A 26,551-nucleotide genomic window follows, 5' to 3' on the forward strand; every position below is an offset into this window, starting at 1 on the left:
ACTCAGAGTTACTAAAGAATAGAGACTGCGATGTCATGGCAGTGTCTTCTAGTACTGCAACACACCTACTCCACTACACTTTCTACCACATTGCTGCAACCCAAATTTTTATATATTTTAGATAAATTCATTTTAAATTCTTTGGGTTTTTACATCGAGCTAGTTTATTGCTCAAAACGATGGTGAAATAGATCAAGATATTATTAATAGAAATCAGATTGGAAGGTTGGGCTAGATGAATGCTTCAATCCTATTGTATGATAGAAAAGAACCCCTCAAACTTTTTAAAGAAAATTCTATAAGATGATGTTAAGACCTGTAATAATTTATGGGCGCAAAATGTTTGTCATTAAAAAAGAAGCATAAAATTAAGTTAGAAGTGTTGCAAAGATGAGATGCAATAAGAATAAGTAGCTTTCTAATTAAACACAAAATGTTAAATGAGTATGTAAGTGAAAAGGCTGGAATATCTTCATTGACAAATAAAATTATAGAGAGTTACCTTAAATGATTTGGCCACATAAAATGTCAGCTGTCTGATAACTCGATTAGGAAATTAAATGTATTAAATTAGCTATATTTTATAGCCGGTAGATGTAAATCTAAAAAGACTTTATTAAAAAATTATTAAAAATAACATTTTTTTGTTAAATTTGAATAAGAATTTGAGTTTTAATAAAACATAATAAAAAAATTCACATAATTGACCCCATATAGTTTGATAAAACCTTGATGTTTTTATTTTTGTTTTTGTTTTTTTTATTATTATATTTATTTAGTTATAGACTATATTTTTGTGCAACACGTTATGAATATTTTTTCTTACAAAAAAAATTGTCAACTAAATTCAAGTTCAAACTATAATTTGAGAGCTAAGATTCCCTCGAAAACATTCTTGAGCACTTCCTCCAGAACATATAAATAAAATATTCTTGAGCACTTTCTATACTGTAGGGATAACAAAATATTTACAACTGGACATTGCAAGGCTGCAAGCTTGTAGACTTATCAATTAATCTAAAGATAGAAGTTCTACTAGCTTACCATCACAAATTAAATAAGTGATCATTTGGACCAAAAATAGAATTACTGAACTGTCTTGTATTCAAATCACCACCATCAAGAGGAGAACTAAACCGATCGAGCCATTGGGTTGGGGCCGGGTTCTCTATTTCTTCCACCCACTCTGAAGTCATATCAATGTCATCAAGCATAATTGGATCAACTTCTGAAGATCTAGCTTTTGTCTTCAGCTTCAGATTGTAGTGAACATATAAAAGATCATTAAGTGTCTCTTTGTCAAGTTTATTGCGCTTCTCAGAGTGAAACTGTTGAATGTTGGTCCAGTTTCTATCAAAGATTAAAGCACTGCAAACTTGGTTAAGTATTCTGACTGCAACTCTTTGTAAACTTGGTGCAGAATCACCATATTGTTCCCACCACATCCCTGGGCATGATAAAACTTTATCGTGTTAAGGCTTCGTTTGAGACGGCTTTCTTACTGCTTCATAAAGCAGCTTTTTAGTACAAAACATTTACTAGAAAACTGCTTTAAGAAGCAGAAAGAAAGTCGTCCCTGACAAAATCAAGTTTGCAGCAAATAAAAAATCAAAACCAGAGTTTGTTTGTTCAAATTATGGTAACATACCAGGTGCGCTGTTATTGCGAGCCTCTTTTGCTAGATTGGATCCAAACATCCCTTGTGCTTTCCTAAACATACAGATCTGTGCAGTGAGATCTTGTCGCATATCAGAGGTTGGAAGTAGCTTCTCCAGTACGGCAAAAAAATCTTCTTTAATGATCCCGAGAAATTTAACTTCGGGATTGTATTGGATGCTAGGATTTAAAAATGCAGCAGCGGCATGAAGTGGTGAATGGAGCTGACTCTGCCACCTTCTGTCAACTATGTCAAGGAACGTCTTGCATTTAACTTCATCCATTATGTAGTAAGTCCTAATGGATTCCTTGGCCCTCGTCATTGATTCATATATAGATCCAACTGCAGGCTTCCCACCGGAAACATCCCTTAAAACTTTCAAGAGAGGTTCAGACACACTTGCAATCTCTTCTACTGCTCTCCAGAATTCAATGTCTTCAAGAATATCAATGCAAGACAAACTAGGAGATCTATTTGAATATGATGAGGTCGAGTACTCTGGGCTACTGAACATGTGCTTTAATCTTGATTTCTGTCTCAGCATTGATTGTAAAGTAAGAAAGTTAGATGTGGACTTTGTGATGCCACTGCGAACAAGCTCCTGACTTCCAGTGAACTTTCTCATTAATTCAAGAACCCAAGTGTTGTTATAAATAAATCTAGTTACAGTTTGTGCCTGTAGAATGCATCTGTTGACCCAATCAATCCTAGAGAAGTCTTCCAAGATAAGATTCAAGCAGTGGGAAGCACAAGGAGACCAGAATATTGAACCGTAAGATTGCATGATGTGATTTCCTACAGCAACGCAATTCAAAGAATTGTCCATGATCACTTGAACAACATTTTCATGGCCAAAATCCTGAATAATGGAATCGAATAGATCACAGAGGCATCTGGTATTCTTGAAGTACGTGGAGGCATCAACTGATTTATGGAAGAATGTTCCCAGCGGATATGACACATAGAAATTTATCAATGCTTTCGATTTGTTATCTGTCCATGTATCAGCTATGATTGTACAACCAGTACTGGCCCAATCTTTTTCTATCTCTTTTATTTGCAAGGTTATTTCAGATTTGAGCTTCGGCAACCAGGTGGTTCTCAAAGCATCGACCGTTGGGCCTCTAAAACCTGGGCCACCAAGAGCCTCAAGCATAAGGTGATATGAAGATGAATGAACGACACTGAAATCTAGCTTATTTTCAAAAAAGAACTCAGCTATGCATCGCTCAATATCGATAGGGGACTGTGGCCTAGCTATTATGCCAGAAGGAAAAAGTTTTCCCATAGGGTTTGTGGTATCCATTTGCATAAGAATCTTTGAACTGGATAACATTCCAGATGACTTGGCTTCACCAAGTCGTTGCTTTTTAGCAGTAGCAGCTTCTCTTCCCTCCTCTTTCATTGCTATGATAGCTTTCACCCTATCCGTGACCTCATCTCTCACCTTGCTACAGGGATGAACACCTTTACTAGGAAGCCGAGACAAATGGAACTTCAATCTACTAATGCCACCGTTTAAAATTTTAAGGCAGAATTTGCATCTAACCTTATTTCCTTCTAACCTCTCACAATATTCCCAACATACATCTTTCTCCCTAACCACTGAAACAATAATATGAAATTATAAATTCATTTTAGGCACAAACAGATGCCCAAATGTTAAAAAACTGAATTATCATTTAAAATTAATAATAAGCAAATACTTTAATAACTAAAACAAGCTCATAATGCTAAAACACCAACAAAATCACTCAGACCTTCATAATTGTTGACTAAATAAGCCCAGGTATGTGAGCTCATTTTTTATGATAATAAACATATAATTAGAAATACTAATGTCTACATTAGTGATTTTAGTATTGAGATTATGCATGAATTTAGGCAAGATGCTTGATTACTAGGACATTAAAGAAATCCAAGGAAAAGCTCAAGGCTATTCAAAGCACATTAATTGGAGCTCAAGAAGTCCTGTTTAGGTCATTTGAGTCATTAGGTTGCTTAGTTATCTAACTTTTATTTGATTATACCTTTGGATCAAGCTCTTGATGAGAAACCCTAATTAGCAAATATCCTAATACACTAAAAAATTGCTTTTAATACTCCATATACATCTTATAAATTACTCAAATCAGCTCAAGTAAAAAATTCCTATGCAAATTTTATTAACCTATTACTTAATATTTCCAATCTTATGTTAATCTTATTTATTAAATCATTAAATATATAACTATTTTATAAATGCAAAATTATATTTCTTTTTTTTTTACATAGATAATAAGATATATCACGTTTTATATTGCATATATTCATCAAATTACAAAATATATCAAAACTTCACCTTATTTATGAAATATGCTATCCATAGCTACTCTCAGGCATGCGCACATCCAATATCATGTTGAAACCTCTTCGGTGGCTGACTATTAGGGTCCCCACATGACAGGGAAGCCCAATCACAAGCAAAACTCGTTCCAATAACTAGAAATATATTTGTTACTCTACAAACATCCAAAAAGATTTTCTGAATATTTTTTTCAATTTAAAACTTTTTAATGAAGATATCTAAAAATGTATATTTAAAGAAAATGTTGTGGGATTAGAACCTAATGCTTATCATGCTAAAATCTAAGAAGCCCTACAGTTCTCTAAGTCCTCTCTTACAAAGATTTCAATCATTCTTAAGGGTTATAGACATCCTCCCAAATGCTTGAGAGCTCAAAGATAAATCACTTACAAGCTAAGAAAGCGTTGAAGCAATCAAGGAATTTTTGTAAAATTGTTTCATTTTCATTTTATTTTTAAATAGCATGGAATTATGTATATCATCATAATTAATTTAATAATTTACCTAATATCATTGCATGTTCATGTTGATACATTTGTTAATTGCAAACATGTGGTTGCATATCACCTTATTTATGTTGTACTTTATCATGATTACTCAACTTCTAGTTTAGCATATGTTTATAGCTTATCACATGCACTTGTACACAATATTATTTTATGCATTTAGCTTCCATATTAAATTATGAGAGTTTTAAATAGAAAAGATTATCAAAAGAAACTCTGAAGTTCTCCTAACCACCCCAAACCCCATCCCCAAGTGTTCCTCCATTTGGTGCATCCTCAAATAATAATAATTAGTATCATTAGTATCAGAGCGACTACTCTTGATATGAAAGATTAATAACCTTAAATCAAAGATTACCATAGCACACTTTGTTAATTTGTTTTGTGAAAATTCTTGTGGCACTCCACCTTTGTTCGATAGATTAAATTTTTATATTTGAAATTTAAAGATTTATAAGAGAAATTCATTCTAACCTTTGGTATATGCTTTTGAATGATGATTTTAAATTTTTATAATGAAATTGAATTAATTTTTTTATGCAATTTCCATTTCTTATTTAAAAAACTGAATCCTTTTTAATTCAAAAAACAACGAGGAAATTCAAAATGTTCTCACCCATTTGTTTAATTTTAAGTATAACATAGGTGAGAAAGAAAAATAAGTGTTGAAGGAGGATGTCAAAGCGCTCAATAAAGCTTTACATTGACAAAAGAAGAAGAAACTTGCTTAAGGCAAGAAAACAATGAAGGAAACTTTGTTGAACGTATAAATGAAGATGAAAATGAAAGAAGGGCAACCCTTACAACAATGTCAAATACCCAATTAATCAAAAGTGAATGATAAAGTAAATGATATTTCTTATGAAGAACTTTCAATTACTTTCAACAAATGATTAAATTAAAAGAAAATTATTTATCTAGGAGAAAAGAAACATAATGTATCAAACGATTCATTTCATGATTATTCCACAAGTTTTACGTTGGTTGTCGACTATCTAACACAACACTCCACTTTTCTCATCCAGGACTTGGGACCTGTCAATGGCTTATGTTAAGAAAGGTAGAGGTAGACCTGGCACGTGAGAAGGTTGGAGTAGCTCTACTGGAAGATAAGATTAAAAAGAGTTGTCTTAGATGATTTTGTCACATAAAATGGAGGCCTTCTGAGTTCTGATGACCTGGTTAGGAAAGTAGATGTATTAGATTTGACTTTTGTTAAGAAAGGTAGAGGTAGAACTAAAAAGACTTGGTTGGAAAATATTAGAAATGACCATTCTTTATTAGATTTAAATGAAAATTTGACTTTTAACATATCACAATGGAGAAAAAGGATTCATATAGCCGACCGCACATAGTACGATAAAAGTTTGTTGTTGTTGTTGTTGTTGTTATTGTTTTTTTTTGTTGTTGTAGCACTTCTAATTCTTGTAATCACGATTTAGATTCTATAAATATTAAGATTGATATTTAGGAGAATGAAAATGTAAGTTTAAAGAGCAGAATTAATGATCTATTTATTTCCTCTACTATCACTTCAAAACTCGTTCTAGCTCACAAGCACACGTGTTTGTTTGTTGTAAAATATCATATGTATGCTAGTTTTTTTCAAAGAAAAGTAAAATATTAAAAATCTCTCATCCATATCTTACCAAATACTCGATGAATATATTGTAGTAGATATGGGAATGTTGCATATATTTATGCTAAGATCTATGAGCTTTACAGGCATGGGTTCCTAAAGACACTACTTCGCATTTACCACCTACACATGCACCATCTTCAATATATTCTTATGATAGTGAACCCAAATAAGTTAGGATACCAAAAATCTAAAAAAATAGCTTCATATTGTACATAAGACTAGCGAGGAAATTATAGTGAAAGAGAGGAGTAAACAAGTTTAAAATGTATCATCATAGGGTGTAACTATCATACAAAGTATGAAAGACGTGGCATGAAATATGCATTTGATGACTATTATAACAACGTCCTTAAATTTATGGTTTTTAGATTAGTGTAATTCTCATATAAGTTGAAACTAATCCATTTTCATGCAATTCATGTCATATCTTTAAAATGCAATAATTTTTGTTCTAAAACGTGATTAGGTATTAATTTTATAAATCTTTTAAATTCATGGTTCAGAAAAATTGTTTGTTTTAACATGATTTACAGTTTAGATGTTAACTTTTTATAATAAATGTTAAAATAAATCTAGGTTTGTTGTTCAATCATAATTTAGTTTTAATTTAAAAATTCAATTATATTTCATGATAAATAAAATTTTTTAATAGCATTCAACTACATATCACATGTTTTACTATTCTAGTATTTTTAATAGTTTTGATTATTGCTTAATTTGCACGTGTACTCTGATTAATCCATTTTGAGAGAATGGAATAACTTTATTTAGTTTTAGGGACCAAGTAATTCACAAAATTGATGCAATCATGGCTATGCAACTTGGTTTAATCTCATGAGTCTTGTACCCTTCTCTAATAGCTTCTGCTAATATTGATAAGAATATCTTTATTAAATTATTGAGAGGCATACTACATGATCACTAGCTTATGTAACTTATTGTGGACATTTATTGTTAGATATTGATCTATCTTAGGATGCTTAGTTCAAAGGATGAATTTTAGATTTCATAATTGCCCGTGTTCAAAATTGAAATTTATTGAAAAGTAGGCATCATGATTCAATGTATGATTTGAATTTAGGTGCTTTAAAATTCTTGTCGTGTGTAAAGTTTTTTCTTTTGAATCCTCATGTACTTGCAAGAATTATGTTTATTTATTTTTGTTTTTATTTCATGCAAATTTTATGTTACACCCCACATCACAATATATCATGACCATTGAACATTTTTATTTTTCATTTGATATCATGGTTTATGTCTTTAGAATTTAATTATTATTTGGTATTAAAGAATGATTTTTTATTTAAAAAAAATATTAACGCTAGACCCTAATGATTAAATTGTTTGATCATATGAAAGCTTATTTATTTTAAATTGTTATATGTTTACAATCTTCATTTTAGTAATTTTAAGATGATATAAAAAGAAGGAGAAATTGGTATGTTGGATCACTTGGATGCATACATTAAGATGGAGGATTAGTTTCATAATTTAGGGGGTGCTCTGTAGTTAATAATTTCACAATTAGAATTTTGTAATCAGAATTATATATTGGATCATAAATCATTTTGCACCTTCGTCTTCATCAATTGGCATTAGCCAACATAAGTTTATCATCATGAAAATTGTGAAGAATGTTGACCCATGAGCTAAAGGAATATGTGAGCTTAATTTTGATGATAATAAATGTATTTTTGAAAATATTAATATTTATACAAATTGATTTCAGAATTGGGAGTTCTCATGAATTTTGATTCAAAATGCAATATTATTTAGAGATTAAAGAAAACTAAGGACAAGTTCAAGGATATCAAGAGTACATCAATTGTAGCTAAAGAAGTCTTGTTTCTGTCATTTGAGCCATTAGGTTCCTCAGTTATGTAACTTGCTTTTTTATTACACCTTTGGCTCAAGCTTTTTAACAGGAAACCTAATTAGTAAATATCTTAAAAGACACAAATTATTTTTTTAATATTATATATATCTTATAAATTAGTTAAATAAGCTTTAGTAAAAATTATATTTAATCATATTTTAAGTCATTAAACATAGTTCACATCAACAACACAACAACACCCAGCTTTTATCCCTATATATATATATATTCATTTAATTGTAACATATCAAACTTCACCTTATTTACAAAATCTGTTATCCATCGCTGCTCCTATGCACGGACACTTCTAGTGTGCCGAACCAACTCTAGGGACTCCTTGTTGGGATCTTGGCAAGATGAGGAAGCCGAATCACAGGCAAACTCACACCAATGGCTATAACTCTGTTTGTTATCCCCATGAAGCCTTCTAAAACAATTTTTGGGATATTTTTGTTAAGCTTCTTAGGAATTACAAAGGCTTACATATAGTTAAAACCTTATGATTATAGCCTAATGCGTATCCTCTTGCAAAACTTCTTACAATGATTCCCAAAGGATGTAAACATCCTCCCAATAGCTTAAGAGCTCAAAGATAAATCACTTGCATATTATGAAAAAGTTGTACTAGTATTGTAATAGAGGAAGCTTGTGATCACTAAACACCAAGATCACTTCTTACAATAATTAATTGTGCAGTGACTAGTAGTGTCTTGGTGTTTAGTTGATTCAACAAATTACAAGCTTGTGATTAAAGCTTGTGATTAAGTGTTCAATTATATTGTGCTCAATCTCGATCACTCAACTTTAACTTCTAATTATATCATATCCTATCGGTAATCACCTACACTAGTTCACAATACTATCGTAACTACTAAATTTATAATTGTTCAATTATTGTAGCTTCAGTATTATAATGTAAGGGTATTGAATTGCGAATAAATTTCAAAAGAAAATCTAAAATCTCCCATTGTACCCCTTCATGTGCTCTCATCTATCAATTGATATAAGATAATATACCTTAAACTATCAATTGATATCTGATCAATATATCTTATATTATCACGTAACACTAGTAAATTTTTATTTTTAAAAAAAAGAGCAGAAGAATACTCACTAGCTTATGGTTCTTTCCACCTTTGAACTTGTGGCCTACAAGAAAGTTTGACAAGGCATTGTCAGAAGACACATCTAAAATCTAACCCAGAAGAAATGAGATATAATCAAAATAATTGAATTCCAATATATGTAGTCAGATAAGCTGCCATTTTTTAATGTGGTAGAAACAAGGTAATGAATTATACCTCCCCGGACCATTTTTAAACACAATTTGAACCAAAAAAAATATAATGCGCAATAATCCAAGTAAATACAATATGAATCTATCAAAGCATGTAATATAAAGAAGAATATGGCAGAGTACAATATATTGAGTGAGAAATCTAGATATGAAACAGTAGTCCATTCCCTATAATGTAAGATAAATTTTAATAGTTGACAAATATAAAAGATGTAGACTAGATGATTCCATTGTCCACCCAGAATTGGGATAAATTCCCACCGGATTCCACATGGAATCTAAGAATTGACAACATTTAAATAGGTGCACCATGACATAAATTAGAGATGCGTGCAACAAAAAAAAAAACAATCAAGTAAAAGTAGATGATGCTATCAAGAAGCCATCGGGAGCATGACTTGCAACGAGCATACCCAACTGACAAACTTGTGCAGAATCTCATTTCACAATGAAGTGGACAACGTGAATCTAGCAAGGTAACGTGGGGAACACCAAAGTGGAAAAAAAAGTCCAAGCCAAAAATAAAAACTAGAAAAAAAAAGTATATATTTGACATCGTGTTGACGAGCAAATTCTAGAAAACCTTGAATACGCTAGATGATCTAGATGGATATCAGCAAAGCATAATTAAAATCAGACGATTCTTTCTTCTTTTTTCTGTGAGAAGTGTAAAATCAGACTATTCTTGGAGGTAATAAACTTGGCCAAACTGATTAAAGTCAACATTCTCAGGCTTAGAACATAAGGAAATGTGAAGGAAATGAACGACCAATGTGTCATTCTTTAGCTGATAAAGATGAAATCGAACATTTAATAACGTCAAGCTGTTGCTTCCTCAAGAATTACACTATGGAGGCTCAAGTCCCAAGGAGGATTCTTCTATTTATTGTTGACCCCAGTAATGAAGATGAAAAGAGGCTTCAACTATGGAATCAAATATAAACCAACTCAGTAATGTAAATCATGCCAGTAAAACATAGCTCGATTTGCGAAAAATTGGTAGGGATGAAATAATCTCACTCCTTGAGAAGGACATGGGTAGCTCCAATGACTTTAACGTTCCTGTGAGACTATAATCCAACAGTTCCACAAGGTGAAAGTTGTTATCAGAAAAATATGGTTCCAAAGGTATCTGTTCAACATTTTTGGTGGAAGACATTTTGTTAAAGCATCAAGTTTTAGGCAGAGCTGAGGTAACCGAAGCTCATCCAATCCGCAAATACAGATATTGTCTTACAGTCAAAATGAATAAGTATCTCCCCGTGATTTGAATGATTAACAAGTACACAATGGTCTTGAAACATCATAACCGCTATTCTTTACAGTAAAAGCTAGTGTAATTAACAAGTTGTGTGAGAAAATTCCATACCTTCTATGAAGTAAAGTTCAAGCATTATTGTGTGCTGTGTATAGAGGAAGCCACTGGAATGTGTGTGGTGGGTGGGAGGAGGAGATCACCGTTAAAGGATTATATGAATGTTCGACATAATAACATTCAGATGAAAAATAGCAAGAATGCCCAAATGCTTAATTGTCTAATGCTTATCAATACTTTTGGTGAGGCATCAGTGTATATTACTTGGTGAGGCATTGGTCTCTATAAGAAATATTAGGTGAAACTAAAGTGCTAAGATATGAACACTAGAAATTATAGATAAGCAGAAACTAGGACTAACAAATCAGAAATTCTAGATTGCTAAATGAAGATGCAGAACTTCCAGTTAAGGAACTGTTGCATATTAGACATTTGAAATTACCATGTAGAGCTGAGAGCATAAAATGCATTGGGACACAAGTAACCAGACTGAACCTCTTTGGTTCTCAAACATTACCAGCATCTTGCTTGCCTACTTCCTGGCTAGCAAATAACTTGATGAAGAAAAGGTGAATGATTTAGAGCCCAGTAAGGACAAGTGGCGCACTGAACTTTCCACAATATGCAAAAGAAAAGGTTTTTTTTCCTTTAGGATAGCACAATTGATAAAGCTTTTTTTCAAACAGCATCCACAAAAGTCACATGAAGAAGAAAAGTAGTTAAAGGGTGTGCTACCTAAGGACTGGGCTACCTACCTTTCAAAGCCAAAGGGCAGACAAGAATTCGAGTTTAGAATACAAAATTTCCTAAGGAAGATTATATATATATATATATATATATATATATAATGCTGCCTGTCCTAATATTAGTGTTTAATGAAGAAAGCAAGCTCTTGGGTTAGCATCCCGTCATCTTTAACAACCAAACAGGGAAGAAAGCAAATTGATTCAAGGAAATGGTACTGCCATTGAAAAGATTGAAGTTGCAAGCGCTTTGTGAAGAGATTCAAACTCCCAGGCAGCAAATTAATAGGTTTGCCAAAAGACGATTGAAGAGCTTTACTTTCTTACATCAACACCCCACGGTAACAATTTGAATATAAATAAAAGGAAATTTGTAAATAATTTGATGTTTATTTGTCCTACCATGACAAAAGGCAAGCTTAGTGTTTACTTAAAAGGATAACTTTTTAAAACAAACTTAAAAAAGAACAAATAATTTATATGATCATGTCTTAATTCTAATTAACCATGAGCATCATCCCACCAAATAAAGTAAGCTCATGCTCGAGCTAGCATCCCATTTAAATTTCTTAAGAAATTTAAATCAAATACTTATCTCATTGAAGTGCCTTCAGACATGTACGTAAGACATTTTTTAATATTTAGGATACTGACTTATCAGAAATTAATAAGCCTCTTGATTTATAAGAATACCCTATTAAAGGCTACAAAAGTCCAATTTCATGAGTTCCTCATGTCCTATAGTTCTTAGATATTAATGGCATTATTTTAGAATAACTCTCAGCACAAACAAGCACGTCACTCAAAATCTTAGTCAAATGGGAAAAAAATAAACTCCTTCTAAGAACACTTAGATGACCAAAGAGGACGTGAATAAGCTCAAGTCTAGCTTCCTACACTTTCCCAACATAATTCTCATCTCCTCTACATGACCTCAAGTCTAGCTTCCCTCAACCCAAAAATATATCCAACCTCCTCAAAACTCTCCTAAATATTCCCCCATGTCCCTCATAATCTTCCAATGCCTCAATTCCCCAATAACTCTAAGATATACACTAGCCAAAAGACCAATATAAATAGAAAATTTTATGTTGTAAGCTATTAGATAAAAACTAACACAATTTCTTAATCATTGGTTAAAAACCAATAAAATACAATCTTTAGCTCCATAACATTCCAAACCTTTGACATTGAGTTTCTCTCCTTATCCCTCTTCAATGAAACTTTCTATTCGATGGCCATCTCATTAGTGCTCATGTACCCTCAACACGCCTTAGCTCTCAACGAGGCATTTTCACTTTTTCACATATGAAAGCCCTTCACACGACTACTGGCTAAATGTGCTTAATTATATATGCAGTCAATCGTTGTGCAACTTACCCGCTATTGCTACAACTTTGGAGCTCGCTACTGTTTGGGCATCTCGCACTAGCCTCGACACCTGAGATTCTCGTGTGTTGCTTCTTGAGGTTCACCGCTTCATTCTCGAGCAATTTTTTCGCACATAGTCCCTTACCTGCTCATGCACAATTTGTGATTTTGATGGTGACCCGCCTCCACCTTCGTCCATGGAGCTCGTTCTCCATTTTGCTTCCCATAGCTTCTTTGCCTCTTTTGTCCATATATACTTCCCGATGACAAAATCGCATCGTGTTATGCAATCATCAATTCTCATCGCCTATCGTTTGTGGATGATTCTATAGTTAATGATGAACTTTATGATCCTTCATGCCATATCTTATTCAACCCCACAGTTTTTTTACTCCCATTTTTCCCTTTACTAATGCCATTATGGGGCAAAGTTCCTCACAATTCAAATTGTCTATCGATTATTCTAATTTGGTTCATAGTCTATTAAGCATAAGTAAGACACTACATTATATGATAAACCCGTTCTAATTTTTTTTAAAACAGCGTTTTTTTAAAAGCAGCATTTTTAAGAATAAAGGTGATGCACAAGATTGTGCGAATTATAGAGGAATTAAGTTAATGTGTCATACTTTAAAACTATGGGAGCGAGTTATGGAGCATAGGTTGCAGCGTGATACTAATGTTTCTCAAAATCAATTTGGATTCATGCTGGGTAGGTGAATTATGGAGGTCAACATTAAAGGCTAAAGGTTTTCGCTTGAGTAGATCTAAAACGGAATATATGGAGTGTAATTTTAGTAGTAATAGACCTAGTGAGGGGATTGTGACTTTGGGCGATCAAGTCATTAATAAGAGTACACGTTTTAGGTATCTTGGATCTATTGTTCAGAGTGATGGTGAAATAGATGGGGATATTATCAGCAGAATTCAAGTTGGATGGTTGAAATGGAGGAATGCATCGGGCTTGGTATGTGATAGAAATGGAAGCCTCAAACTTAAGGGAAAATTCTATAAGATGGTAATGAGGCCTGCAATGCTTTATGGTGCTGAATGTTGGCCATTAAAAGAGAAGCATAGTACTAAGTTAAGTTTGACAGAGATGAAAATGCTCAGGTGGATGAGTGGCTTTACCCTTAGAGTAAGGATACGAAATGAGCATATACGTGAAAAGGTTGGAGTAGCTCTAGTAGAAGATAAGATTAGAGAGAGTCGCCTTAGATGGTTTGGTCACATAAAACGGCGACCTTCCAATGACCCGGTTAGGAGAGTAGAGGTATTAGATTTGACTTATGTTAAAAAAGGTAGAGGCAGACCTAAAAAGACTTGGTTAGAATATATTAGGAATGACCTTTCTTTATTAGATTTAAACGAGAATTTGACCTTTAATAGGACACAATGGAGAAAAAGGATTCATGTAGCCGACCTCACGTAGTGGGATAAAGGCTTGATGTTTTTTGTTGTTCTTGTAGCGTTTTTGATCTAACATCTCCATTTTCCTAATACTGGATTGGTAAATTTGTCGTTGACCGCAAGACCTTGGAGATCATTCATACCTTCATGGTTAATCTTTGTTTCTTAGATGATTACGTTTTTGGACTTATTAATCATTGTTATGTGCTCATCAAACTTTATATGGAAGCATATTATTCTCAATTTTTCTCTCGATGTTCTTATTATGTGATTGCTCTTCAAATATGTAAACTAAAGTGGTCTACTTACTTTAATACTTCTGAGAAGCTCCTAATTACCATTGTTTGTATTGTTTTCTCTCACCTCTTGATCCACTACTTCAATCAATCCACCGTATACGCAATGGGAATTTTTCACAATCCAATACAAGTGGATGTTTTTACTGCTAGATTTTCTCAATCGTAGATCGTGTTCTTGTTCAGGAAAACATTGCTACCCTTTGACTCAAAAAAATATTAATTGACATCCCCTCACTTGGTCATTAACAATAGATGAAATTGTGAATTTTGTTAAATTTTGGATATAATTTTGTTGATCGGTTCAAGGCCCTTTGAAATTAAGTAAATCATCCTTTGGGTTCCTAAATGGTGGGGTTGGCTTTTATATCACAATATGAACAGGGACACACATTATTTGTGTTGTAAATGTTTATGATCAAATGGATCATTCTTCCTTATCCTTGGTCCACCAAGATAGTTCTTAAGCTCTAGATATTACTCTACAATCTTCTTCTAAGTTAGTGTATTCATTTGATGTTGATAGTTTGTTAGAAGACAGTATCCATACTGCTCCTACATTTCTAATATCACCAACTTTGGATGTTAGAACTTCTAATCCCTCAGGCTATGCTTGTGTTTGATATATGCCATTCAGGGTCCTTTAATTACTCATAATGCTTCTTCTCCTTACAGTATTACAACTGTGTTCACAGATACTATGGTTGATTGTTCTGATGTGGAAGTTGTTGATGATTCAAGCTCTGTCCAATCTCATGATTCTATCGGAAGTTTAGCTGGTTAACTAAATAAAAGGTTCCAATTAATGTTTTCTCATTGAGATAATAATAAAAGAGTCTATCTCCTTCTTCTAGATTTGTTGTACTCCAAGCCAAATGTATTAACTCCGGCCCTATTGAGGGTCGTTTTGTTACTCATTTTACTTCTTCTCCTAGTAATACTATAATTATATTCATAAATGCTACATTTGATTATTTTGATTTGAAGGTTGTTAATTATTCAAGTTTAGTCCAATCTCATGATCCTATTAGAAGCTTATCTGATTTAGTGGATAAAAGGTCCCAACTTGTCTTTTCTTATTAAGTTATTAACCGCAAAAAGTCTTTCTACATTGTTCCAGATTTTTAGATTCCAAACAAAATGAAAGAACCCTCTTGATGATTTTGGAATTCTAGACTTAGGGGTTGTTTGGTTGCCTGCAAAGTAAACGCGATGTAAAGTAAATGCAGTGTAAAGTAAATGTAGTGCATTTCAAATACTTTGAGGCTGTTTGGTTGTCTGCAAAGTAAACGCACGAGAAATGTTTCCCTTGTTTGGTTAGATATATCAGAGTAAAGTAAAAACAATGCATTTGTAATATTATTTTTTTTTCATTATAACTTATGTATTTTTAAAAGTAATTACCAATTATTTAAACTTCGTTTGGGATTGCTTAAAATTTTATTATTAATATGCAACCATTTATTTAAGTTTTACAACTCTTTTCCCATTACCTTCTCAGTAGACTATTCCTTAAGGATGCTTTTGTACCAAATTAGACATCCGTTTATTACAAACAAAGGTAATAGTCTATTGTGAAAAAGTTTGATAGCTCAAAGAATTTTGGAGTTTTAAGAATCTAATGTGGTCATCTTATCCACAGGAACTTGTGAGGAAAATTTATGGGATTCAAATATGCTAGCAATGAGTAAAGAAGATAAGGAAGAGATGAATACTATCTATTCTGCTATAAATGCATATAATCAAAGGCCTCTCCAAAACTTTAAGAGATGTGTGGTCAAACTATCATATTTTGTCTTCATAAGAATTGGAGCATCATGTTTTTAGGAAGTAGAAAAATGCTAGCTTCTTAGTTGCAAACAAAGTAAGGGGCAAGTTTATGGGAAGGCTTCAAGAGAGCATCAGGCATGCCAGCCTTGTATTTCATAATATACCCCAATGCAAAGTTGCGTTATCATAGAATTCATAACGAGGATAGATCCACTTCAAGGATACTTGAGTTCAACACTAATAACACATTCAATATTGATAGATCTAGCTTATTGTGCAACAGTTATGCTTCAGAGTACTTACATGAGTATTCAGCTCAGGTGTCATTTGGGCTTTAAGAGATTGCGTGAAGCTTAGCCCTTTCAAGGCTTTGGAATTTGGGAGAAGAGCCGCAGAGAAGATCTGATTTTTGTTATAATATTAAGTCAAACGTGAGAATTATTAATATTAACTCAACCTTCTAGTAATTGTTGCAATGTGTTGCATAGAATCAAAGTCAGATTGCATAGAATCTATTATGTATGGAACAATATTTATGAAAATTGAGAGATAAGCTAGATCATATCACAGCACTTATAATGTGTGACTTATGTTAACCTCATTTCTATATGAGGTAAATTATCCAAAGTTAAATGTTCAGTTATCTTCATTAAACTCAAATCATGGTGTTCAATAATTTGAATTTTATCCAATCTTGTAATTTCAATTCAATTACTATGTTTTGGCATGGTGTTTAATCATTTAAATTTAGAATCACTTCAATGATCTTCAATCATTTTAAATGTTCAATTCTTCAACCATTGACAATAATGTAAAAATTGTCATTGGTTCAATCATTAAACCTTCAATCATCCTTAAATCATTTAGAAAACTTAAATCTCTCAATCAAGTTCAATCATTTAATCAAAGTCAATTTTAAAATTCAAAGTTCAAAATCCAAGTTCAAACCTAAAACCCTAAAGCCTTTGAATTTTTCCCTTTTTCAAGGGGATTTTTCATTAGATCAAAACCCAAGGTAAAGCCCTTGCAATTGCATTTGATCATTCAAATATTGATTAGACATACCCCTAGAGTTTACCTAATCATTTTGGAAGCTTTCATACCCTTTCAAACTCTAAAACTCAAAGCCTCTTTCCTAGTTCCAAAACCTTCAAATATTTACCATTCATACCATACTACATGGCATCATGATTCAAAAGCTTTGGAAACCTAGGGAAATCATTTAAACATGTTCATAATCGTCCTTGTAATGATTTGAACCCATTTAGGTTCATGAGTGACCTTGGTTGACCTAGTTTAACCTAGTTTGACCAAATAAAACCTTAAACCCTAAAAATCCTTTGATATGCATGAAGCATAATGTAAATCTAAATTTAAGACCTATATTAGACCCCTAGGAAGCTTTCAATCATCATTGATAATACATAACCCAAAGTGAGCCATGGTCAAGCTTGATTGAACATGATTAGCCATTTTGACTATTAAAGTACACTTTGAACGTAAGCATTCAATCATGTATATATGTTCAATTAAACTTTGCTAAAAACCTTTTAAACATTAAATCATGCATGCCTAAACTCAATTGAACCCTTGGTAGACTATAGTTGACCATGGTTGACCAAATCCACCTTAAACCTAAACTTGATCTAAATGAAACATAAATGCAATTCAATGAAAGGAGACTATGGACTGGCCTACAATCACTTACAACAAGTTATAAATTCCATTTGGAACACATTGGACCCAATGTCAAAGCTTGGTCAACATGGTTGACGAAGTCGACATAGGTTGACCAAACTTGGTATAAGGGTTACCCTCTTGAAATTCAAGTGATTTAGATGAATTCAAGGCCCCAAAATCCATTGGAACTATTCATTTGGTGCCCAAGCAAGCCCAGCCCTTGGGCCCACTTGGTTTAGCCACATGGGTTGACCCAAGTGAACCCAAATATTGTTCATTGAGCCAAAACTCAGCCCTTGTAAAATTAAATCAATCAAATGCATGCATTAGGTGCCTAGGGACCCCATGCACCAACCCTAGCAGTCCCATCCCATGGGTTGACCTGGGTTAGCCAAAGTCTCCAATTTAAACATTGCATGAGCCATTTTGCAACCTAGGTTGAACCGGACCAATCCAACCCATGCATTTTGTCTTGAGAACATTCCAAACACCTACCCACTTCATCTCAGTCCAGGTGGCAGACTAAGGTGGCCGGAAAACAATGAAATAACCCTTACAAACCATTGGTTCACTTCAAACTTCCAACTCAACTACCCACATTGGACTGCTCCCTCCAGTGAGCCGTAAATACTTCATTAGACCATCCAAAATTGTAATTGCAGCTTAGTGCAACCTCAGCTGGCCGGATTTCAAACTTAAACCTGAAGCAAAGATCCTATAAATACTATGATTTCAAAGAAGAGAGATTATGTTATATTCCACTAAAAGACTCCTTGGAAATCTCTGATCAATTCCCTAGTTTCCCCCGAGTTTAAGACTCCTTCCTATGCAAAGGTGACAAAGCTCCAGCCATCCCTTCCGTCCAACAATCAAGTTTGCATACAATACTCCTCTACCTCTGCTACCTGAAGGACAAATATTCCTTAGGATCAATCGAGTGGAAAGCAACATAAATCCCCATCAATTTCCCTTTGTATTGAGGTAAAATTCAAACATAATCCTTCATTCACATAGGTTTGGTCAAGTATGAAGTATACTTCCAATCCACAACAAATCAGCCTTTGGATTAGAATGTTACGTCCAGATGATGTTCTGGATTAATTTTGAGTGAGATTCCACCATCTAGATTCCATGGATCTTGCATAGAAACGTTCATGGCTGAGAAATCAAGCGGGAAGTAGAAGAGGAAATCACTACCACCAATTTAATTCAAATTAAATAGATGGTACTAATTTAGTCGAATATATTTCCTTCTGTCCACCCGTGGTTTCGAGTTGTTATCATCCAGTCATTCGATCTCTAATCGAATGGCTGAGATGATTATCGCGCTGTCAATGGGGGCTCGACACTTATTAAAGGTCCAATCAAAACTGGCCATCTATAAAGCGCATGCATAATCAACCCAACTGACTGTGTAATCCATGGATTTAGGCAAATTAATTCAGAAATGATCCAAAACTTCATAAATTATAACTCCTCAATCACTTGACCAAATTAGGAGTTTAATAGCTCTATGGATTCAGCATTAGTAGTACTATAAAAGGCCCCTATGGTTTGAAGGCTTAATAAAAAGTAATTTCATAAATACTATCCAGTGTATTTATGAAATTATTTAGTTTAGTTAAATCCAATTGAGTTCAAATTGACAGTGATGATTCTTGGACATGTTATACACATGTCCAAAAATATTCAAGGCAATTTGAATCCAATCAAAGACTTAATTGTAAATTTAAATCCCTATGTCAGATTTGGACCTAGGAACTCAATTCAAATAATTATAAATTCATGGACCATTTAGGGATTTGCTTTTATGGATTGCTAGATATGTGTACAAAGGTTAGTTAGCCACTGATTTAATACCAATCCTTGGTCTAGAACACCCATTATGAATTTTTCAAAATATAGATACATTTATTTTAGAAATTCACCATAAAACCTAGAAAGAATTTGATGAGCTCAATTTCCTATGATTTATTCTATGAGTTGTCATTGGCTCCTGGTTTAAATTTCAAGTTAATTGGAATTCATTTGATTTGTCATTTAGTGAACCCTAATTTGCACTACATAAATGACCTAGGAATTTTATTAAATTAAAAAAAAAGGAATTTTATTAAATAAAAAAAAGAAATTTATTAAATTAAATAATTTTTTAGAGTTAATTAAAAAATAGGAATTTTATTAAATTAAAAAAAAATAAAAAATAAAAAAAGAATTTTATTATATTAAAAAATAGGAATTTTATTAAGTTAAAAATAAAAAGCAAAAAAAAAGGAATTTTATTAAATTTGGAGTGCGAGCTCCACTAGGGTTTCTTTCGCTAGTTTTTGTTATCTCAAGGAATCTTCTCTTTCCCTCTTCTCCTTTGTTAGACTTTTGTGTTTTTTCGATTGGTTTTTCGTTTGTTTTTTCTGATTCGTCCACCTCCGACCATGCAAGGCCAGAATGGCGGTGAATTGGTTTTTTTATTCTGGTTTTTTGGATGGGTCAAAGAAATCGCGCTCTTTCTTAGATGCCCTTTCCAGTTCTCCCTCTAATGTTTTTTTTCCTAAGCTCAAATCGTCTACGCTCCGTGGTTTACCCTCTTTGTGGATCTCGAAAAAGGAGATCCTTGCGCTTGCGGCTCTTGTCCAATTTGCTTTGGTAGATTTTTTTTCTTCCCACCATCCTAGGCTTGAGTCTATCTGTAATTTCTTATTCAACCTTAAGCTCAATGAAGAATTTTTGGTGACCTTGTTGAATATGTCGCATGTTCTGATTAAGTAGATAATGATATAGAGTATAGCAAAGTATTTTATCACAGATCTTACTTTGTTTACAATTGTTACATGAAATCAACAAAATGATCTCCTTCTCTTGATATTGATGTTGAGTATGCTGTTATTCACATTTGGGTTTCATTTCCGAACTTAAGGCCACATCTCTTTTCTCCCTTTATTCTTCATGCTCTGGGCTCACCATTTGGTCATCCGTCAGAGGTCGATAATGACACCTCTAATGACCCTCTGTTGCGAGAGTTTTGGTTAAGCTTGGCATTACAAAAAAATATCCTGATAAAGTGTAGCTTGGTCCTGAAAAGTTTGGGTACATTCAGCTTATCGAGATGAAGGATTTACCTCTTTTTTGTGTTTACTATAAATGTATTAGGCATGTGGGGATGGATTGTCGCCCCCAATCGTCTGTCCCGGTGAATGTTTCTACTATTACTACTAATCTTATTTCATCTGATGGGAATGCAACTGGTGTTATGAAAATCTGCCGATAATTTAGTTACCACTACCTTAATTCCTGCTTTAATGGGGATAATTCCATTGAAAATGTTAACATTGTGGATGATGTGTAGTTGGCGACTGTGAAGTCCTTGTGTAATAATAGTGATGGGGTTGCCAACATAGTGGAACCTAGGATGGGTCAAGTTAGTAGCCTTATGAAGGAGTTGGGCTCGGCTATGGCTATTAAGAATGGTTTCACTTCGGTTTTGGTGGCTTTAGACTTACATTATGAGTATGTTGTTGAAAACCATAATAATTCTAAGACTATTTGTCTTTCTCATGTTGATGTTACTATCCTATCATGAATAGTGGTGTGGTTGATGGTGTACTTAACAATGTGGATGCCGGTAATGGTTTGGTTACTTTGGTTCCTATTACTGATATGCAAACTCCTATGGATTGTGAATTCAATTAGGTGAATATGGTCGATCACTCTTCTGATAATGATAATGCGCCTATTTCATCGTCTTTATGCTTATGGATTTGAATGAGGATGTGCCTCTTATAGATGTTCTTCTTTCACTTGTTTCTAATAATGCTTTAATAGCACAATTGGCTATTAAATCCATGGAAAATGTTGTGCATTATCGGGACTGGTTAGCTGATTGTGATTCCTCTGCTTATTTGGAAGGTGAGGAGAAAATTGATGGGCAAAGGGATGATTATCTAGAAAAATATAGCTTAAATCTTATTCATATTGCTAATGAAGGTTTTCTCAAGAATGTTGCTAAACCTAGAAGGAGAAAATCTAAAAAGAAATGACCTTTTGGTCCTTTTCTTCCTGCTATGTTTTTTGGCTCCTTTTCCTCTCTATTTTGATTGTATTAGTGTTGTTTTTTGCTGTTAGAGTTGGGGCTAGTTGGTCGTTATCCCTCCTGCTTGTTTAGGCTTTTGCTTGCCATTGTCTGTTTAGGGGATTTGGTGTTTTGGGCCAGTTTTCCTTTCTTGTAGGTTGGTCTTTTGGCCTGGATGGGGTTTGGTTGCTTTTGGGGTTGTGTTTGGCGTTGGGGGGGTTGCTTTTCTTGTTGTGGCCTTTTGCTTTGTGTTGGGATGTTGCTGGTCTTTTTCTCTTGCAGGTACTAGTTCGTGGCTCCTATGGATTCTTCCCGTGTGGATTGACTACTATCCTGCTTCCTTGAGTTGTATTTGACTCCATGTTTGTCCCGCTCAGCTTTATCTGCTTATAAAGATGTTGTTTATTGTTTTTGGTTTTTCTTTTGATTTTCTATTGTAACAGGTAGAATCAATGGCTCATATGTTTTTCTTCAAAGGTTGTATTTTTAAAGAGCTTTTGTTTCTTTAAGGACTTTTAATTTTATTTGATTTTAATGCGTATACTCCTTTGGTGGGTTTAATAAAAAAAATAAAAAAAAAAAGAAAAAACAGGATTTTCATTAAATCATTAAAATTAAAAATAAATCTTAAAAATCTAAAGTAAATTGTATTCAACTCTAAATGAATCAACCATTTTATGTAAAATAAAATCCCTCTCAGAAAACATAAAAATAAAATTAATTTAAAATCAGAAAAATTTTAATAATTAATATTAATTAATTAAAATAAAAAAAAAAATCAAATGGTTTAGATTGCTCTTCACAGAGCGGTATTTCTCGTTATTGCCATGCAATACCTAGCAATACCGAGCAATACCGAGCAAATACCGAGTAATACCTCGCAATACGCGAACATAGCATTCCCGGGTTCCGATCCGGATCAAGTCGTCGGGCCGCGAGGTAGAGAGTAAGAGCACATGGCGACATGTTATTGGAGGCCGAACGTAGCTCTACGTCCGGTCAGAGGACGTAATAATTGTTCCTGGGATTGGGTGTGATTGTCGGTCACCACCTCCTACCAAATCTGTTGGTGCCGAAGGGAATTTCAAGAATGGTGGTGGATCGGAAGTCTGTGAACAGCACAGGATAATTGGAGTAATGAAAGATCATCAAGGGAAAATTGTTAGTGAGAAAAAGATTGAAGATTTAAAATCGGTCAAAAGTGGCAAGGGAAACTCGTCCATAATTCGTACTACGCGATCTATGTCAAGACCTGGAGCATCAAGTGGTATTCTAATTAGCAGCAATGCAGGTACGGTTAATCAAGGAACGATTAATAATGTTCCTGCCGATCATCAATTGAATCATCTCAAAATTTGTTCTTCTAAAACATCTGTTGAAATGCAATTGGATATTTCAGCATGAAATTCGGGATAATGACGTTATGCATATTCTTGGGTCAAACCGTCAAAGTAGCAGCTATTTTGAAAACGAATAATGTTTGGACAAAAACAAAAGTCGTAATTATTGAAGATGCCGAAGACTTCTCAAGCGACGGTGTTACAGTTTCACCAATTCAAAAGGGAGTTGAAGACAATATTAGATGTCACTTGAAGTTCTATTGGACAATCACTAGAGTGGGAGCAAGTCTACATCAATTTCTTTCCAAGATATGTTATTGGTCAATGTTTGTGACAAAATTTCTTTTTATTATAGTTTCTTTTTAAATAAACCATCTTCTCTCTTTCCTTTGTAAAGAAAGCACTGGTATTTAGCTTTGCTTTTCTAGTAGTTCTTGTTGTAACGTTTTTTATTTATAGAATGTTCTATGCACCCATTTAATAAGACTTATTGATTAATGACTTCAATCATTTTGACGTTGTTGAATACCAAGTATCTTTAAAATCTAAACTAAATAGCTTAAACAATTAAAACATATTAATAAAACATTAAAATTAAAGCTTAAACTAAATCCCTTTCACATTTAAATAAATAGATTTAATGTAAACAACATCAATCATTATTCAACATAAGACATATCCAAACCACACAGCTTAGCATACACTTTAAATTTGCTTGCTAGAACAACCAAATCTAATCTATGATATGCCGTTTTGTACTTTCTTGCACTTTGGTGTGATTGAATATCTTACTTAGAGGATGTCTAATGTTATTATTTTTTACTTTTCTTGTACTCTAGGATGTTATGCATGCATTCTTCACATTTATTTACCTGCATTGCATCGTATTTTTCTAGCCTATTAAGCTAACACCAGTATAGTCAAAGTCAATTTTCTTTTATAAAATGTGAATGCAAAAATGTAAAGTGTCAATATAAATGTAAATTATAGGATAAATGTACAGGTAAATCAAGTTTTAAATGTATAAGAGTTATGAAAATTTTAAATATGTTTGCTTATTAGTTATTATATACAATTATATGACTCCAAAAGAAATTATCATTTTTCTTTAAAGGACATTATCTTGTGGAATTCTATAGAAGACCCGGAGTCAGAAAAGATGAAGATTAAAAAGCAACCACATTTATAAAAATTTGCGTCAGTGTATAGGTTTAAAAACCCAAGCATGTTGTTGGTGGAGCTATGTCATCCTGAGTTGCAGTTATAGTGGTATTTGCTACTTTCTTTATATATTACTTCATTCATACATATTCATTCATGCATGATTTGTAGACGAACTGCATTTAGGAATAGTATGTTTTCTTAGTTTCTTTGCGACATATGTGCCCTACTTGGATACATACAATAACCTTAAGACGTTGCAGTATGTATTCTGCAGCCCCCAACTCCTTTACCTATTCATGCATACATGCATGCATATTTATTGTCGTGCAACATATAAAAACCAACACACACAAGCCAACGACAACCAAGGAGCGGCCTAAGCAACGAGGCTAAGCCTACTATTTTCTATAGGTTTAAAGTTGTTATGCTGTCAAATTTTTCTTAGAAAAGTGGTCATATATATATTATATTAGTTGTGTAGTGTAGATTGCGTTAAGTGCGTTTTAGAGATTTTAGAGTTTAAGTTAAAATTATTTTAAAGTGTATTAGTTATGTGCATGACAATATTAAAAATTTCTGATTATCTAAACTTAATTTTGAATCCAATTAAACAAGAGCTATCTACATTGCATACATTAGACTTGAAAGTATTATTTTAAAGTGTTTTGGTGGTTAGCTAGTTATCCTCTCCAAAGAGACATATGTCCAGATTTTCATACACTTCCTCTACTTCCTCCTCGGGAGCATTATTCAATCTTCTAATAAATTGTCAATGTAAATGTAAGTTCAATCTTAATCTAAATCTATAAAGCCAAACTTTAGTATAAGTTAGAGTATTTTTGAATTTTTTGAAATTTTAACCACTCTTTATCCTTCTTCCTTTGATTTGTAAGGAAGTGTTCAGGCTTTGAACTTTTCCAATGGATAGATAGGTCTAAATTCAAATCATTGATTAAACTATTATAAATCTAAAAAAATCTATTCACCAACTTCATCGAGGGTTTTCTCAGTCTTATTTTAAATGTAATTAACTATAAAGGCTTCCCTCAATAGGAGATCTAGAACCTAGTATAAAATAATTCATGCTTAGTTCGCTATAATAGGGGAAAAATCTCTGGACATAGATTAAAATTTTATCATTGTTAATTTTATTTTCAAAACGATAGGTGGGTATCATTTTATCTTCTAGGATGAATAGTATATTCTCTATGTTAAATTTAATTATAAAAATAAATTATATTTTTATTATCGAATTGATAGTAATTCATTAGTCTTTCTTCTGAGATGATATGTTGTTAACTATGCAAATTTGATTACAGAACTATAAGCAAAATCAATTTGCAAAATTAATTTTTTCCACATGATCGAGAACCAAATGGGATTAAAAATTAATTTATGTTACTTTAGCTTATGTGAAGAATGTATGAGCATAATTGTTCGATGGGACTTTAGTCTCAATTTCTTGCCCTTAACTCACTTTCATCATACAACCTTGGGATTTATGATATCCTCAAGGTGTATATTAGGCTAAGAGCAATTAAGCTAATATCTCTTACTAGGCAACTTTGTGATAGGAAATACTTGAGTTCGCAAGTAATCCAAGGGTAAATACTTAAGTTCGCAAGCAACCCTAGCAATTGGCCAAACAAGTGAGAAAAACAAGAAAAATATGGAAGAAGTCAATCTAAAAACAATAGATTGCAATAGTAGAATCAAAGCAAAGCAAACTCCAAGCAAGAAACAATTGATCCTCAATTCGAGAGGAGGATCGTCTCTCCCGATCTCTAGATTGTGGATCTAGAGCCCAAGACACCAAGAAGACTCCAAGAGAACAACTCCAAATCATGCATCCCCTAACCCTAGCCTCTCATGTTCTTTAAATACAATTCTTCCTAATAAAAAGCTTACTAATATAAATTAATTACAAATTTTCCTCCTCATGCTTAACCCGCCCTCTCTCTCTCCTATTGCAGCCCAAGGAGGTGGGGCCCACATGCTTAGGCGGTGGGATTTAGAGGAGGCGGCTTAGCCCGCCTACTATAAGTCTGAACCGGCCCCTCCTGGGCCGGTTTGG

General features: G+C 33.3%; 1 protein-coding gene across 14 annotated transcripts in view; it reads right to left on the bottom strand.

The window, feature by feature from the left end:
- Positions 1-878: 878 nt before the first annotated feature.
- Positions 879-26,551, bottom strand: part of LOC110096813 — a 38,545-nt gene continuing 12,872 nt past the window's right edge. For 3 of the 14 annotated variants that reach the window (XM_028701332.1, XM_028701333.1, XM_028701334.1), the window contains 4 exons: positions 16,534-16,632; positions 9,143-9,177; positions 1,649-3,262; positions 879-1,447 (listed from right to left, as the gene is read on the bottom strand). In XM_028701332.1, the coding sequence (XP_028557165.1) occupies positions 1,047-1,447; positions 1,649-3,262; position 9,143 (2,016 nt within the window). In that variant the 5' untranslated portion in view covers positions 9,144-9,177; positions 16,534-16,632 and the 3' untranslated portion in view covers positions 879-1,046. The remainder of the gene's footprint in view (positions 1,448-1,648; positions 3,263-9,142; positions 9,178-16,533; positions 16,633-26,551) is intronic. The other 11 variants (XM_020822926.2, XM_028701335.1, XM_020822928.2 and 8 more) reach the window with 8 other exon arrangements.

The sequence above is a fragment of the Dendrobium catenatum genome, unplaced genomic scaffold (genome assembly GCF_001605985.2).
Source record: "Dendrobium catenatum unplaced genomic scaffold, ASM160598v2 fragScaff_scaffold_1676, whole genome shotgun sequence".
Taxonomy (NCBI): Eukaryota; Viridiplantae; Streptophyta; class Magnoliopsida; order Asparagales; family Orchidaceae; genus Dendrobium; species Dendrobium catenatum.